Source organism: Carassius gibelio, chromosome A1 (genome assembly GCF_023724105.1).
Source record: "Carassius gibelio isolate Cgi1373 ecotype wild population from Czech Republic chromosome A1, carGib1.2-hapl.c, whole genome shotgun sequence".
Lineage (NCBI taxonomy): Eukaryota > Metazoa > Chordata > Actinopteri > Cypriniformes > Cyprinidae > Carassius > Carassius gibelio.
This window is the reverse complement of record NC_068371.1, coordinates 38,102,859-38,118,396: the sequence shown is the minus strand read 5'-3', so window position 1 is coordinate 38,118,396 and position 15,538 is coordinate 38,102,859. Positions and strand designations below refer to the sequence as shown.

General features: G+C 36.2%; 2 protein-coding genes and 1 long non-coding RNA gene across 4 annotated transcripts; all 3 read left to right on the top strand.

Moving 5' to 3' along the window:
* The first annotated feature begins 885 nt into the window (after nt 1-885).
* Nucleotides 886-4,422, top strand: LOC128020719 (RING finger protein 11-like). Of its 2 annotated transcripts, XM_052607350.1 has the most exons (4): nt 886-1,017; nt 1,143-1,366; nt 2,356-2,525; nt 2,599-4,422. In XM_052607350.1, the coding sequence occupies exons 2-4, from the start codon at nt 1,268-1,270 to the stop codon at nt 2,768-2,770; spliced, it is 441 nt and encodes a 146-aa protein (XP_052463310.1). In that variant the 5' UTR covers nt 886-1,017; nt 1,143-1,267; the 3' UTR covers nt 2,771-4,422. The 2 variants fall into 2 exon arrangements, with proteins under 2 accessions (XP_052463310.1, XP_052463319.1); XM_052607359.1 differs by lacking the exon at nt 886-1,017 and having other exon boundaries at nt 1,362-1,498.
* A 215-nt stretch (nt 4,423-4,637) lies between these two features.
* On the top strand, nt 4,638-10,123 carry LOC128020710 (ATPase GET3). The gene is made up of 7 exons (XM_052607340.1): nt 4,638-4,899; nt 5,411-5,558; nt 6,101-6,249; nt 7,064-7,214; nt 7,603-7,710; nt 7,803-8,003; nt 8,694-10,123. Exons 1-7 carry the CDS (start codon nt 4,757-4,759, stop codon nt 8,820-8,822), a joined length of 1,029 nt encoding a protein of 342 aa, XP_052463300.1. The 5' UTR covers nt 4,638-4,756; the 3' UTR covers nt 8,823-10,123.
* Nucleotides 10,124-12,585: 2,462 nt separating this feature from the next.
* On the top strand, nt 12,586-14,811 carry LOC128020624 (uncharacterized). Its single transcript, XR_008185370.1, has 3 exons — nt 12,586-12,894; nt 13,897-13,974; nt 14,092-14,811. It is a non-coding gene; the product is annotated as an uncharacterized LOC128020624 (long non-coding RNA).
* Nucleotides 14,812-15,538: the final 727 nt, after the last annotated feature.

Below are 15,538 nucleotides of genomic sequence, written 5' to 3'. Positions count from 1 at the left end.
AATTGGCGGTCCACCTGCAATACCATTGCAATACACACCCACAGGTTGCAAACCACTGCCTTAGAGAAAACATGGACATGGATAAAAAAACTAACCAAGCTGCTGTGATGTCTGTTAATCAGGAACAAAAGAAAAAAAAGAGGAAATCAATAACCTTTGTAGATTCATTTGTAAGGATTCATATTTAATTTAGAATTTAATTTTTGATAATTAAATTTCTCTCTGTTTCCTACAAATGAATATGACATTTATTATAATGGGGTTATGTGAGGATTGTTTTAAGTTCACTTAAATAAGCCTACTTAATGTTAAAATGTATAGCTCTCAATTACTCAATTATAATAAAATAAAATAATTTCATAGAGACATCGGTAGTAATGGTATCTGTGATACTCGCCTTCAGTCATAAAATAATGACATTAAACAAATATCAAAAAGATACTGTATTAATGTTGTTTCTACATTAATTAGAAAAATTTAATGTGAAATTATTGCAATATAAAAGTTAAATAACTGTGATTCATTTCAGAACAAAGTGCGATTAGTTGTTTTTTTAATCAATTGACAGCATTAATTTATTTATATATTTATTTACATCTATCCATCTAAACACAACACAAAGAATTCACATTTTTTTAAATAAAATATTGAAATAAAGAACAGAATTATAATACAGAAGTTTTTTTTAAATAAATTAAAAGGATAAAATAAAGTTCAACATTTTACTTTTCAATGATCTATTAATCAATAAACTATTTTTTTTATCAATACACAATGTGGTTAAATTAATCGTGTTATACATACAAAGGAGAAATGGTTTTCCTAAAATGGGTTTGCGTTAGCTTTCAGTGAAAAAACTACATTATCCACAATGCACACGTATCAACGCACTTCCGGTCCAAGAGTTTGTAAACAATGAAAGGAGATATGGAGTCGTCAAGAGGTCTTACCTAAAAATACTCCTCTGTACAGGCCATAATAAGTGCATAATATATGTCCTGCATGCGGTGCACACCCGTAAGAATTAAACCAGTTTATGTTTTCAAGGATTCCGTCTTTTTAAAACAATATTTTGTGTGTGTGTGTGTGAGAAAGAAAATCCGATCGCTGCTTGGCGAGGGGTTTGTTTTTCTACATACTAGACAGACATCAGACACAGCGGGCTGCAGAAAGGACGATCCCTAAACACAACGGAAGCCTGGCGAGTCTTTTAAAGGCCACCTAGACGTGTTTCGTCGTGTTTGTCGTGTCGTGCAGGGCCAACTCGATGGGGAACTGTCTGTCTTCTCAAGGCACTGATGATCTGTCGCTGCTGAACGAGTCCGAGGGGGCGAGTCTGCCCGGAGAGCCTCCGCCGCCCTACCAGGTCCCACACACCGTGTAGTAATAGCAATAGCTAGCCGATATCACAGTGTGATCTTGATCTAGAAAGGAACAGGACAAGTTCGCTGTAGGCAGGTTTTGAGAAATGCAGTTTGTCATTGATATGCATTTTTTGGTATGTTGCATTGATTGTGATCTATGACTGAGAAAATGTATACCATGATTGTTTTGGACATGCTGCTTATACTACAGTGGCATTCTAGTTTGTAAATATACCATATAAAGGTATAATAATAAGATGATGGCCAGATAATATTTTTGAAAGTCTGCTATACATTTTAAAGGAATGCCTCCTTGGATTGCAAAAATCTGTACTAATGTCTTTGCAAATACAAAAAATTGCAAAATAATAACATAAAAAAAAAGCTATTAGAAAAACTAATTTTCAAAAAAATCTATTTAAAAAATCATTGATCTTCAAATATTGTGTTGCAGAAAGTATAATCGTCACATAAGAAATAGATATATCTACTAATGGCTGCAAATACAGGATAAAATCAGTGAAAAATTGGTAGCACTTTAAAATAAGGAGCACATGTTCACTGTTAACTAAGAGTTTTCCCTGAGAAAACTCCTAATTTGCTGCTTATTAGTAGTTAGTAAAGTAGATGTTTTAAGTTTTTGTATCGTTAAGGGATCTAAAATATGGTTGTGAATAATAGAGCTTTAATATATGTTTTATAAGTACTAGTAAACTGCCAATATGCTAGTTATATGCATGCTAATAAAATGGTTCTTCTATAGCATCACGTTGAAAACCCACTTTTGGACTCTTGAAAATAAAGGTTCCAAAAGTGGGTTTTTCACCGTGATGCTATAGAAGAACCATTTTTGGTTCGACCTCTCAGTGAACAATTCTTGAAAGAACCATTTTATCTTAATGTGATTTTAATCCAAAGAACATTTTGTAAAATGGAAAGATTCCTTTATTTTTAGGGTTGTATTAATTATGTGCAATTGAATGCTACGCAGGAGCGGGTGCAGGTGCCCGTGTACTATCCCACGCCCAGTCAGACGCGGCTGGCCTCTCAGCTGACGGAGGAGGAGCAGGTCCGTATCGCTCAGCGCATCGGCCTCATCCAGCACCTGCCCCGTGGGATCTTCGACCCGGGCTCAGAGCCGTCTGACAAGAAGATCAAAGAGTGCGTGATACCCAAAAAACATTTGATTCTAATTAGTTGGTTGCATGTAAAAATGTTTGCCCTCTGCCCACAGGTGTGTGATCTGCATGATGGACTTTGAGTACGGCGACCCGATCAGGTTCCTGCCCTGCATGCACATCTATCACATGGACTGCATTGACGCCTGGCTCATGCGCTCCTTCACTTGCCCTTCCTGTATGGAGCCCGTCGACGCGGCACTGCTGTCTTCCTACGAGACAAACTGAGAGTGCCTGCGCATAACGAGAGATGTGCCAATGAGTCTGCCAAGAGCCCCGAAACACTCGGGACGGTAGATTGAACAAATGAAGGTGGCGTTACTGTGTGTGTGTGTGTGTTCAGAGACTGTAAACAGTTCCAATGTTAAACTTAAAAGGCCCCAGAAGAATGTTTAAAATCTCTCACTTGCATGTCAAAGCTCTTTTCAGTCACATATACATGTAATTGATGAAGATGTGAAGTTTGGCAAGGTGGAAAACCCACTGAAGCATCTCTAATGAAGATAGAGGAAATTTATATTAGGATAGAATTCATTATATACTTGTTTTCTTTTTGTGTTCTAACCAAATTCATGAAATGTGCAATATATGCGAGAGGGACTCGTGTCCTTCTGATTGGATATGAAACCCGCCCATCGCCAAACTTCCGCCAATGAGAATTTGAGGAGTCCAGTGGGCGGAGTTTCATTTCTGCAGGCTGTGAATGTGCCGATTATGGCTCACAATTAGAATGCTGAAAAACCTTTATTACATGAGAGAACCTTATTTACGAGAAGACGTGCCGTGATAACGTTTTACTTGCAATCTCGTGATGCACTAACTGGTGTTTGAGGTGGTAGTTTTACAGAGTCTTTCTATAATTTTCTCCCGTCTAGTGGTTTAGTGTTAGACTCTTGATTTTTGCCTCGTCAGCTGCTGTTTTCAGGGTTCTGAGATGTAAGATGCCTTTTTAGACTGGTTTTGAATCATCTTTTTCCTAAATGGTTGTTTTTGGTGTTACATGTTGGATCCTGTATGTCCCCAGTTAGCTTTGCCTTGTCTATTTGGAATTGGAATGAACAGTCTTTAGTAGTTTTCTTTCTTTATTTGTCAATGAGAATGATATTAATACAATCACTAAACTTTGTGCACCTTCAAATGTTGCAGACTTAAAGTCAGCCTTTACAGTGGAAGCTTTAAAGTTGTTCCTTTTTTTCCCTGATCAATGCAAACTTTTTTTTTTTAATTTATAAAAAAAAAAGATTAAAATTAAAAAAAGGAGCATATGCTTCAGTCAGTTTTGATACTGTTCGTAATGTCTTTGAGTCTTTTGTGTAAGTCAGCTGAATATATGATCTTGTTCCTGTCACTGAACTGCTTGTGCAACAAGGAAGATTTTCACATTTGTTGTTTTGTTTGCTCAGTTATTGTGCTGGATTAATGATGTTAATCGGACTGAACTGTGTTAGGAGCTCCATGTATAGCCTGAAACCATATTCATAAAATATTTCATCCTGCTCTAGCCTTCCTCTGTATCTCTGTACTGAATCATTGTGACTTAAATTGTGATTGACTACCAAGAACAGTGTCTGAAAATCTAAAAATCAACCTGTTGTCGCTCTTTGATATCATACTGGATGAATTACTTAATTTTCTATTCATGATTCAGAATTGAAATGTAGCTCTAGCACAACACAAACGTGAAAATAAATGTAATAATTATGTGAAGTACAATCATCACAACATTTTATTTTGTTTCAAAATAAAACCAAATTCATTTCTAAAAAAGTATTTGCTTGTTGGTGCAATAGAAATGTCAACAAAAACGTGGCTTTGTTTATGTGCAATGACAGCACAAGAATAGTATTATAATACAATAAAGGTTGCCAAATTCTTCCATATCTACAAGTTTTGTGTGATTCTGTCTTCCAAATACACAAATGAACTCACCCAACATGTGATATAATTAGAATATTAGTGTACTTACATTTCCAACTATTAAAAAATAAAATCTGAGCAAGCACTTTTGGAATATTCTCCTTGAATTAAAGTAGTTGGTACAGTCCGGCTGAGTCATCAGTATAACCAACTTCCGTTCGCAACTGGTCACCCTACAAGGGCCATTTTGGATCTTACTTCTGTTCATTTAAGGGCGGTGTTTTCGGCCGTTGCGGAGCCAAAATGGCGGAGTGTGCAGTTGTCGTTCTGCTGTATTCCAACTGACTTGAGCGCAAGATGGCAGCTTCAGTGGAAGACGAGTTTGAAGATGCTCCTGATGTAGAGCCGTTAGAGCCGACATTAAAGAATATTATAGAGCAGAAATCACTCAAATGGATATTTGTCGGTGGTAAAGGTGGCGTGGGCAAGACAACGTGCAGGTGGGTGAATGAACGTCGGGGTTTTCACAGCTGAGAGGCTGTTTGCTGTCAGTGCTGCTTTAGCAACACAACACTGATTAGCCATTTTTACTTATTTAAAACACAGGCTAAAAAACACTCTCAAACTCAACAACGTGTCCCTTAAAATCTGTTTAAAAACGAACACCTGTTAAAACAATACTCTAAATATAACCTGTCAGCAAACCTTACATGAGTCGAAATGGTCGTTTCATAAAAACACCAACGCGTGGGTAGTTTTTAAAACCGCTTTCTTTGGGAATTATAATAATTTATAATTAATTACTTATTTATTAAAATGTTACAGAAATATATTACATGAAAGCGGGTAATATGAAATAATATTAATAAAATAAAAAAAAAGCCAATATTTAAGGTTTGTCTTTAACATAAGATAATATAATGTCATTCACTGATTGCTGGTTTCTTCTCTGAATGTAAATGATTCTGTCTAGACTAAGTGTTGTTTGTTTTCTGGCTTGTTGTGTTGCAGTTGCAGTCTGGCGGTTCAGTTGGCGGCGGTGCGAGAGAGCGTCCTCATCATATCCACAGATCCAGCACACAACATCTCAGATGCCTTCGACCAGAAGTTCTCCAAAGTGCCCACCAAAGTCAAGGGCTACGACAACCTGTTTGCCATGGTACGCTATCAACGACACGCACACTGTTTGCACTACATTGCGGTGTTTACACTAAAAACAATGCCATGACGTTCACCTACTCAATCCATGTACACAACCATAAAAGCAGATCTAATAAACTGCATCATTTAGATAATTTGTACAGGATCTATATATATCTGTCAATTAAATAATTGAAAATATGTTGTGATCTAATTTAGTATTTCACCCGGCTTTACATGTCATAAATCTCTGTTTATCTCTGTCAATTTAAAATTGAAATGCATGGGACTTGCTTAGACTGTGTGTGATTTACTTCAGGAACTTGTGCTGTTCTTGCCAGAAATATAAATTGCATCCTTTTCCGTTCTGACAGTGAAGATATGCAAAAATTAAACGGAAAGATGAAACTAGGAAATGCACAGTATTATCATCTGTTTTATTATCAATGGTTACTATTCTTTGAAATTTAGTTCAATATACCAGTGTTAAATTTAGCTTATTATAACCACGTTAGAAATCCATGAGATGAGACTGTTCTCCGTCGTCGTGTCTGTCTGTAGGAGATCGACCCCAGTCTGGGTGTGGCAGAGCTGCCCGATGAGTTCTTCGAGGAGGACAACATGCTCAGTATGGGGAAGAAGATGATGCAGGAAGCCATGAGCGCTTTTCCCGGCATCGACGAGGCCATGAGCTACGCAGAGGTCATGAGGTCAGACTCAGACAGCTTCACGCACTGAACATGTTGCACTGTAATCGGCTCATAATGCAATAGTTCTTTCTAAGCTGCATTGTTTTGTCAAGCTCTTGTCACTGGGGTGTTTAGATGAGGTTTCAGCCTTCATTAGCATTTCAAACACTTCTTCAATAAAGAGTTGCAAGCTGAGACTGAAACAAAAGGGCTCCAAAATGAATCGCAGCATTACAAACTTCACTTCAAAGCAAAAAAAATAAATAAATCTGGAAAGAGACAGATAAAAGTGTGCACTTATTGTCTTTCATAAGGGAATGAAGTTGTGTGATTGAAAAAAAAAAATAGTTCTACAGTATTAAACTGACCTCTTAATGCAGTAATACTGTCCACATCTAGATGGCGAACCACCAACAATCATTGTTATTAACACATTCAATTCATTTTGAAGCCTTTAAAAAAATATATGTAGCATATTTATGTTTTATATGCATGTACACACACAGGCACTGGATTTTTTTAATTAAATGTGTCTTGTATCTTTATCAAGGCTGCATTTATTTGATAAATTTTTTTTTTTTAAATAACTGCTTATTTTATATCTTGATCTCTTCCTGTGATATCAAAGCCTTGGTGAGCATAAGAGACTTCTTTCAAAATTATAATTCTTAGTTACTTCAAACCTTTGACCGCCAATGTCAAAATATATAATATAAATACAAAAATCTTATATAAATATAATTAATATGAAATGTATTACTTTATCAGTAATGAAATAATTTCTTAATTTATCCCATTCCCACCTCTGTCTCTTTTTATTTATTTATTTTTCTAGGTTAGTGAAAGGCATGAATTTTTCGGTGGTGGTGTTTGACACGGCCCCGACAGGACACACTCTGCGTCTGCTCAACTTCCCCACCATCGTGGAGAGAGGACTGGGCCGCCTCATGCAGATCAAGAACCAGATCAGCCCCTTCATCTCACAGGTATCAGCACGGCATTCTGGGAATTGCAGTGTTTGTACAATAGTGTACTGCAGAGAAATGCATGATACCGCGGGGAAAATAAGTATTTGACATTGGCATTTTTATCAGTAAGGGGATTTCTAAGTGGGCTATAGATAAAATTTCCACCAGATGTAGCCATCAAGCCAAATATTGAATTCATACAAAGAAATCACAACATTTAAGTATACAAGTTGAGTCATAATAAATAAAGTGAAATGACACAGGGAATAAGTATTGGACACATGAAGATAAGGTGCAAAATACTTATTTTCCCCGCTGAATCGGTTCACAAAAAAAACTCTATTTCTCCTACAATTGAACGGAGTTAAATATCAGGTTTAATTGTAGTTCTGTCAAACCATTGCAGATGTGTAACATGTTGGGCCTGGGAGACATGAATGCAGATCAGCTGGCGTCGAAACTGGAGGAGACGCTCCCTGTCATCCGCTCAGTCAGCGAGCAGTTTAAGGACCCGGTGAGTGTCACGCCTCAGGGGTCCCCGTTAATGCCTGATCAGAGAGATGAAAAATGTTGATTCCTAAATGTTGTGTCCTGTTTGGCATACAGGAGCAGACGACGTTTATCTGCGTGTGCATCGCAGAGTTCCTGTCTCTGTATGAGACAGAGCGTTTGATTCAGGAGCTGGCCAAGTGTCGCATCGACACACACAACATTATCGTCAACCAGCTGGTGTTCCCTGACAGCGAGCGACGGCCCTGCAAGATGTGTGAAGCCCGACACAAGATTCAGTCCAAGTACCTGGACCAGGTGTGTGTGTGACATTTATACTGTAACAGGATTTCTGTTCTCATCGAATGGAAACCTTCTATACTGTGCCACTTTTGTCTCAGTATCTTTATGATAAAACATAAACTAGAGGATCAAATAACATTCAGATCTAAACAAAGGCACAATTTACTTCAGTTACAGTTTACTGCACATCTCATTTCTTCAATATTTCCCTTTCCTTTCTGTTCTCTTTATTCTTTTTCCTACTTTACCTTTTCTTTTTCCTCTGCTTTTTAATCTTTATACACTTTTCTATGCCCTTTTTCTGTTCTTTCCTTTTCCTTTCCATCTTTTTTTCTTTCTGCTCTTTTTTTTTTCTTTTCCCTACTTTGTTACTTGTTATCTAATCTCTTTTCTTCACTTTTTCCTTTGTACTTTTACTTATTTTAATTATTTTCCCTTTCCTTCCCCACTTCATTTCACATTCCTTTGTTTTTCCTCAATATTTGTTTTCTTCTTCCTTTTTTCCTGTCTCTTAATTTTTCTTGCTCCTGTTTACTTTTTCTCTTCCCATTTGTTCTTCCTTATCCGTAATACTAAATGCATTTCCTTTTCTCTTCCTGTACCTTTTCCTTTCTTTGTATTTTTTTCCCCTTTCCTGTTCTTTTCATATTTTTCTTGTCTTTTCTTCTCTCTCTCTCTCTCTCTCTCTCTCTCTCTCTCTCTCAGATGGAGGATTTATATGAAGATTTCCACATAGTGAAGTTGCCTCTGCTGCCTCACGAGGTTCGAGGAGTGGACAAGGTCAACACTTTCTCCAAGCAGCTGCTGGAGCCCTACAGCCTGCCCAAGAAGTGACTGAAATGATTTCCACAGAACAAACACACACCATTGCATCCCTCTGGTCTTCACATCTCCACACACACACACACACACACACACCTTCACCCCCCCCCCCCCCCCCCACACTTTCTCTCCACACTCTCTGGTTTTCTGGTCATAATAGATGCCGCCATGATGCTCCAGTGATCCGTTATGAATGTCGGCCGAGAGTTAAAAGGCCCGTTTAGAAGTCTTGGTGGTTTATGTTGCTTTGTGATGATGTATTTAAGCATAAAAAACACTCATTCCTGAAGAAAGGAGATTCAAACTGATGTCAGTGCAGGAATGTACATCTGGACTCTGATTCGGTATCAGTGTAGATGTCGGTCTCTAGTTCAGTTCAGATCTGATTTAGGATCAGTCAATGATACCATAAACTTTGTTTCAGGTTCTGATCAATATCAATAGACTTTACTTTGGTTCCTGAACTAGTCAGTATTGTTGTTAATTTAGAGGGTCCAAACTTGGGAAGATGATGCATTTAGATGATACAGTTAAAGCGACAGTTCACCCCCCCCAGTCATTTTTACTCTTACGTTATTCCAAACCCTAGATTTTAATGCAATTCACAATTCTATTTTTGCATTTCATGCACAAATTATAAACCGCATACAAGCTTGTTACAACAAGGGTGAGTAAATGACTACATTTTCATTTTTGGGTGAACTTTCCCTTTAAACTTGCATTTGGCATTTAATCGACTTCTAGTTGCAGTGAACCAAACTGTAATTACTTTGTATAAACATTGTGATTAAATTTATCTAATTTAAGTTTTGCAGTTAAAGTGATTGTATTTATATAGTCTTGTAATGACTTAAGATAATTTCCATTCAGATCTTTTATTTGAGAGAGCTGTCTTGTTCTTCCTCTCGCTTCTGTTCTTCTTATCATTTGGCAGTAATGTCTGCTTGTGTCAAAACACAGGAACACACACACCCTAAGGAGATAAGACGCTTGTTTAAACCAGCCACAAAAACCCTGCAGCCTGTCAGCTGAGACTACTATTACACAATACTATACTGAGCTGGTGAAGTGTTTTCTTGTGATTTCACAGCATGAAGCAGTGGGCTCCTTAGTTTATGAACACCAGGGACAAGACCTCACAAACCTGACAGTGTATCGGACCGAAAGATTTGAATCTTTGATCAGTTATTAATCAGTTTTGCTAAGTTTCTTCGTCCTCTTTTATCTTGTTTCTGCCTTTCCAAATCTGGCTTCTTTTTGTAGAAGCACACCAAGTTTCAAAGAAAATAAAATGCTATCCTCCATCTACTGCAGCAGGTGTTTCTGTTCAGTTATTTATGTGAATAGAAATATTTGGGGTGTCTAGTAAGGCTAAAATATTTAACAACACAACTAAAAAATATTTTAGAGTTTAGGATCACATTTGTATTTATTTTTTTTGTTCAGAAGTCTGGAGTCAGTAAGATTTTAAATGTTTTTGAAAGAAGACCTTTATGTTGTTTCTCATGTCTTGTGACCTCAGATTGAATACAGTAAAAACAGTAATATTGTAAAATGTTACAATTAAAAATTAATGTTTTTCCATTATATTTTAAAATGTAATCTTCCAGAAATTCTAATATGCTGATTTGCCCCCCATGCCATCTCCATCTTAAACCTGTCTTCTGTAATTAATTTCTTAATAACTAGTTATTGCCCCTCTCTCGTGTAGTATGTGTATATATAATGCACATTTTTATTTATACAGTAACAGTACATAATGCACAAATCTATACATAAATCTTCTGTTCCTTGATGCAATAATTTGATTTAAGATTTTCAATATCTTTAACACCCTTTTGATCAATTCGACGTGTTCTTACTGAGTATGAATTTATTTTAAGATAAATCAATAATTTAAAATATTCCTGACCCCAAACTTTTGTCTGATTTTTAAATGAATGGTTTATTTAAAATGAGAATTCATGCTCTTGGAAACCAATCTAAATGTCTTTTTTCCTTTAAGAATAAAAGGAAAGGTTTTCAGGATATAGGCCTTTTTCAGTACAGTAAAAGTAAAGCACTATAGTAGCTCACAAGCCGTACAGTTGTGTTTGTCTGGAACAAACTGAACGCTGAAGCTGTTTCTGTTTAGTTTTGTGTTTCTTCTCCATTGTTAAATACAAATAAAAAAAATTTAAATCCATTGTACAGATTGAAAAGACATGAAAATACTTTCTGCTGGTTTAATGTGGAGACTGACAGACTGGGGCCAGTTGATAGTCTCCTTGTTAGTGTCTTAAGAACTACTTTGATTTACTAACAGTTAACCAGTTATCAGTCTTACTTTTCAGATTCAGATTAGACCAATCTAAGTTTTTATTTAATGGATTTAAAAAAAGTTATGACCAGTCTTGCAAAAATAATTAAGTTTTAAGACTTTTATAGTCTAAGCAGTCTAAGCAACAGACCAGTCTCTGACTTTCATTATGTGAGAAACAGCAGTTTGGGCACTCTTACCTTATTTTAATCCCACTTTAAGAATGACTCATTTCACACGCTTAGAAATAAAGTTTTTTTATTGATTGTTTTATAAAGAACTTTTAGCATAAAACGTTTTCAAAGCACAATGGTCCTTAAAGTAAAAAAACAAATGTACATATATATATATATGTGTGTGTGTGTTATAATAATGGACATTTAGTTTCAAGGGGATAATTCTCTCTCTCACACACACAGACACAATAATAATAATAATAAAAAAACTTTGTTTGAAATATGAGATAGTTAAAAATGTTAAAAAAAAAAATTATCTTCCAGATCATGTTAAAGTATTTTATAGACTGTTTAGAGGCTTTTTAATTAAATAGTAAAATTACTAGAACAGTTAATAAAGCTGCAAACATTGGTTTGGTCTGTTGTAATAAATTTGATAAAATTACAGCATAAAAAAATATGAGAACTTTTGACATTGAAAATTACCCTTATTTATAACCTCTGACTTGTTACCAATTCAAGTTTATTTGTATAGCGCTTTTTACAAAACAAATCGTTACAAAGCAACTTTACAGAAAATTATGTTTCTACAATATTTAGTAGTAGTTAGTAGTAGTATTTAGTAGTTTGTGCACATTTGACAGGATTTTAGAAAAAAAAAAAATAATGATAATACAAGACGTAGTCAGCTAGACGATGAACTATCAATATTATTAATTAAGTTATTATATGATTCAGTCACACATTTAGCAATAATTGTTAGTTCTGTTTGTTGATTCAGGGTTAGCATCATCTGAGGTCCTCTGAGGGTCAGCATCATCTCTTCTCAGGTGTTCTGGATCCAGACTGGAGCTTGTGTAAATCCTAGTTACCACGGGATGTAAATCCCGTGGCGAAACATAGAAACAAAATACAGACATCATTAGCATAGCTGCTGATCCAGCAAAGTAAAATTAGTTTAACCCAAGCTAATGAATAAAAATGCAAACTTTGATCAGATGCAACTACACACAATTAAAAAGATACATTATTCAAATGCTTGGCGAAAGAGATGTGTTTTTAATCTAGATTTAAACAGAGAGAGTGTGTCTGAACCCCGAACCTTATCAGGAAGGCTATTCCAGAGTTTGGGAGCCAAATATGAGAAAGCTCTACCTCCTTTAGTGGACTTTGCTATCCTAGGAACGACCAAAAGTCCAGCGTTTTTTGACCTTAGGGTGCGTGATGGGTTGTGACTGTTTACCATATCAATAATATATTGATCGTTAATAATAACATTATCATTTTGAGGGCATAGTTTAAGACATTTTTTAAAACAGTTTAAAGAGTGAATACATTTGTGCAGTTGAGCTGCACTGTTACTGAGTCAAAGCCCCCGTGACATTTTGTCCCGCCCTCCTCTGCACATTCACACATACAGATGCATTTTTCTCAGCTGAGTTTTTGCAGAGATGAGATGACTGTGTTTCGATCTGGATGAGTCTAGGAGGATACAGAGATGATGTCCTTTCTTAAACTCCTGATGAAGGAGGCCTCAAGTTCCTGGCAGAACATGAACGACAGAAACACACTCATGACATGCATCTCCTCTGGGACGTCTGGTGAAAAGGTAAGAACACTTGTAGTTACATTTAATAATTGGGTTGACGTAAAATTTATTGAATAAAGTCATTTATTGCAAATACATCCGTCCTAAGGGAACAGTATTGAAAAACAATATGTTGTTAATTGAATAACAGACTAAGGCAGAAATTCTTCTAAAGTTGTTTCTTGTGGGTTAATTGTTTAGAGCAGATGAAATCTCATGGAGAAATAAACACCTGTGCATTTCTTATGCCATCCTCAGCTAAATATATAAAAACTCAAAAGACATTGCAAACTATAGAGAGATTTGTATTTATATTTTAAGTATTATTTGTCATTTTTTACATATAATTGTCAAGAATATTTATAATAAAAATAATTATACGTTATAAAAAGACACCAAAATACAGCCCCAAAATACAAATTAATTTTAAATAATTTCTTTTTTAAATCTTTACCAGTCTCCCCCCCCCCCCCATCCTTTAAACCACTAGGTTTGACCTATTTGTCAGCGAGTATATAAATATAAATATAAATATAAATATAATTTCAAATAAAATATTTTTTCATGTCCTGTCGTTGATGTTCTGCCAGGAGCTTGAGCATACCCCTGGTCTACACGCAGGTCACATCCGTGCTTAAGACAAGAGAGACTGGATGTGTGTTTGTGGTGAATATGAACAGATAGTCTTGTCCATTTCAGGTTGTGACTCTGGCGGTGTACAGTTTCTTTCTGGTGTGTCTGATTGGTTGACAGTTTCTGTACCTGGGTCAGGGTTATCCGGGTCACAACCTTGACCTTTATATCCCCCTCTTTACCCTTCTGCAATTCTTTTTCTATACTGGCTGGTTAAAGATGAGGAATCACAATCCCTGATTTGATTTAAACATTAATTAGATGCCCCTCCGTCTTCATATATGACCCCGCCCACAACATTACTATAAAACAAGAACTCAGATTGTATCAAGATTAGCCATTTTTTCAGTCAGTAATGTTTGTTTGTTTCATGGTGTAATTCTTTATCAGGTGGCAGAGCAGCTCATAAATCCATTTGGAGAGGATGATGATGAATTTGAGACCAACTTGATTGATAGAAACTTCCAGGTGCTATTTGCCATTTACAGTATATCAAATCATATATTCTTATTGTCTTTCATTGTCAAGAAACACACACTGGTTTGTTCATACGACTGAGCTGTTCTCTGTATGTGTGTTTGAAAGGGTGTCTATGATTTGCGGTGGATGAGATGTACGGAGATTTGCCCAAGATGGCGAGCTTCTCTTTGTGCTGCGCAAGCCCTCGTTCCAAGGCTCCACCTTCGACATGGCGTCAGTGCTCACCTGACACAAATACACAGATCTTTTCAGACCAGACAGTTTTCTGTGTGCTTCATCTCAACTGCAAACAATCCAATCTGTAAAAAAACAAGAAAGATTCAAATCATAATTTGTAAAACAGAATACACACACACACGCGCACACACACATAAACAATCATTTAAAGAATAAATATGACACAGGCAATGTTCTTATGTATATGAATAAAAGCTCAGAAGATAAATAGGTTTGACAGTGATCCAAACTGTAATGATGGAAATGATCCTCATGTGGGCAGTATTGCAGCATTCTAAGATTTCTGGTGCTGTTAGATCCATAAGAGCAATATATATAAAAAAAGAAACAACATTCAGCAAATAAAGCTATAGCTATGCAGTTATTCTTCATATTTTATAGTTTACAACAGAAAGGAAGGTTGCTTCTTTTTGCTCTTCTCATTTGTAAGTTGCTTTGGAATAAAGCATCGGCTAATATAATTTAATAAAACTATTTCAGTTTTCAAGCTTTTAATGATTCCACAAGAGGATTTACTGACACAGAAGTTTTATGACCTCATCATCAAGTTAATTAATCATTGTTATTAAAGTTGAACAGTGTCATGTTGTTCTGTCGTCATGCAAGTCCACAATGAATAACATGTTGCAAGCAATCCTAATTTTTGCTCTTCCCACCGTATTTGGGAGGAGGACAAACACTGCAGCAATGACCCGGAGGATGAAGATGATGAACACACTGATGAAAAACTGAAATGAAAGGGAAAAAAGAACAGACTAATTTAAACAAGCAGTATATTAAGCTTTTAAGATTAAGAAATTTGAGAATAGTCTGAGATTCACAACTTTTTTATATATATATTTGACACTCACAACCAAGAGCATCCAGCTTTTTTCTTCTTCAGAGTACCAAAAAAGCTGATCAAGCCCATCAACTCCAAACATCGTACGCTGTATTAAAGCTAATTCTGTCATCATTTACTCACCCTCAAGTTGTTCCCAACTTTTATGAGTTTCTTTCTTCTAAAAAGATATTTTGAAGAATGTTGGCAGTAGCCTGTCCACTATAACTTTAGTACAGACAGAAATATTCACATCAGCTGGATGCGTCCTGTAGATCAGCAGCGGTGTCAAGCAGTTCCAGAGCGGAGAAGTGATTCTGGCATAGAGGTGTATGTTTTGGCACCTCTTAAATGTTTTCTCCACATCCACCCTTAAAGAATGTGCTCGTGCTTTTATTTTGATTCTGTGCATGCCCCACCTACAGCACACACGGTTCTTCTAGAGGTGCTAAAAGCTCACATCCTCACAAGCGTACAAGGTTCATGCAAAAAGGG

What these genes read in the sequence shown, in the direction of transcription:
- LOC128020719 (XM_052607350.1), top strand. Translation starts at nt 1,268, where the DNA reads ATGGGGAACTGTCTGTCTTCTCAAGGCACTGATGATCTGTCGCTGCTG. An exon ending in AGCCTCCGCCGCCCTACCAG is followed by an intron (nt 1,367 to 2,355) that starts GTCCCACACACC and finishes AATGCTACGCAG; the next exon opens with GAGCGGGTGCAGGTGCCCGT. An exon ending in TCTGACAAGAAGATCAAAGA is followed by an intron (nt 2,526 to 2,598) that starts GTGCGTGATACC and finishes CTCTGCCCACAG; the next exon opens with GTGTGTGATCTGCATGATGG.
- LOC128020710 (XM_052607340.1), top strand. Translation starts at nt 4,757, where the DNA reads ATGGCAGCTTCAGTGGAAGACGAGTTTGAAGATGCTCCTGATGTAGAG. An exon ending in GTGGGCAAGACAACGTGCAG is followed by an intron (nt 4,900 to 5,410) that starts GTGGGTGAATGA and finishes GTTGTGTTGCAG; the next exon opens with TTGCAGTCTGGCGGTTCAGT. An exon ending in AGTCCAAGTACCTGGACCAG is followed by an intron (nt 8,004 to 8,693) that starts GTGTGTGTGTGA and finishes TCTCTCTCTCAG; the next exon opens with ATGGAGGATTTATATGAAGA.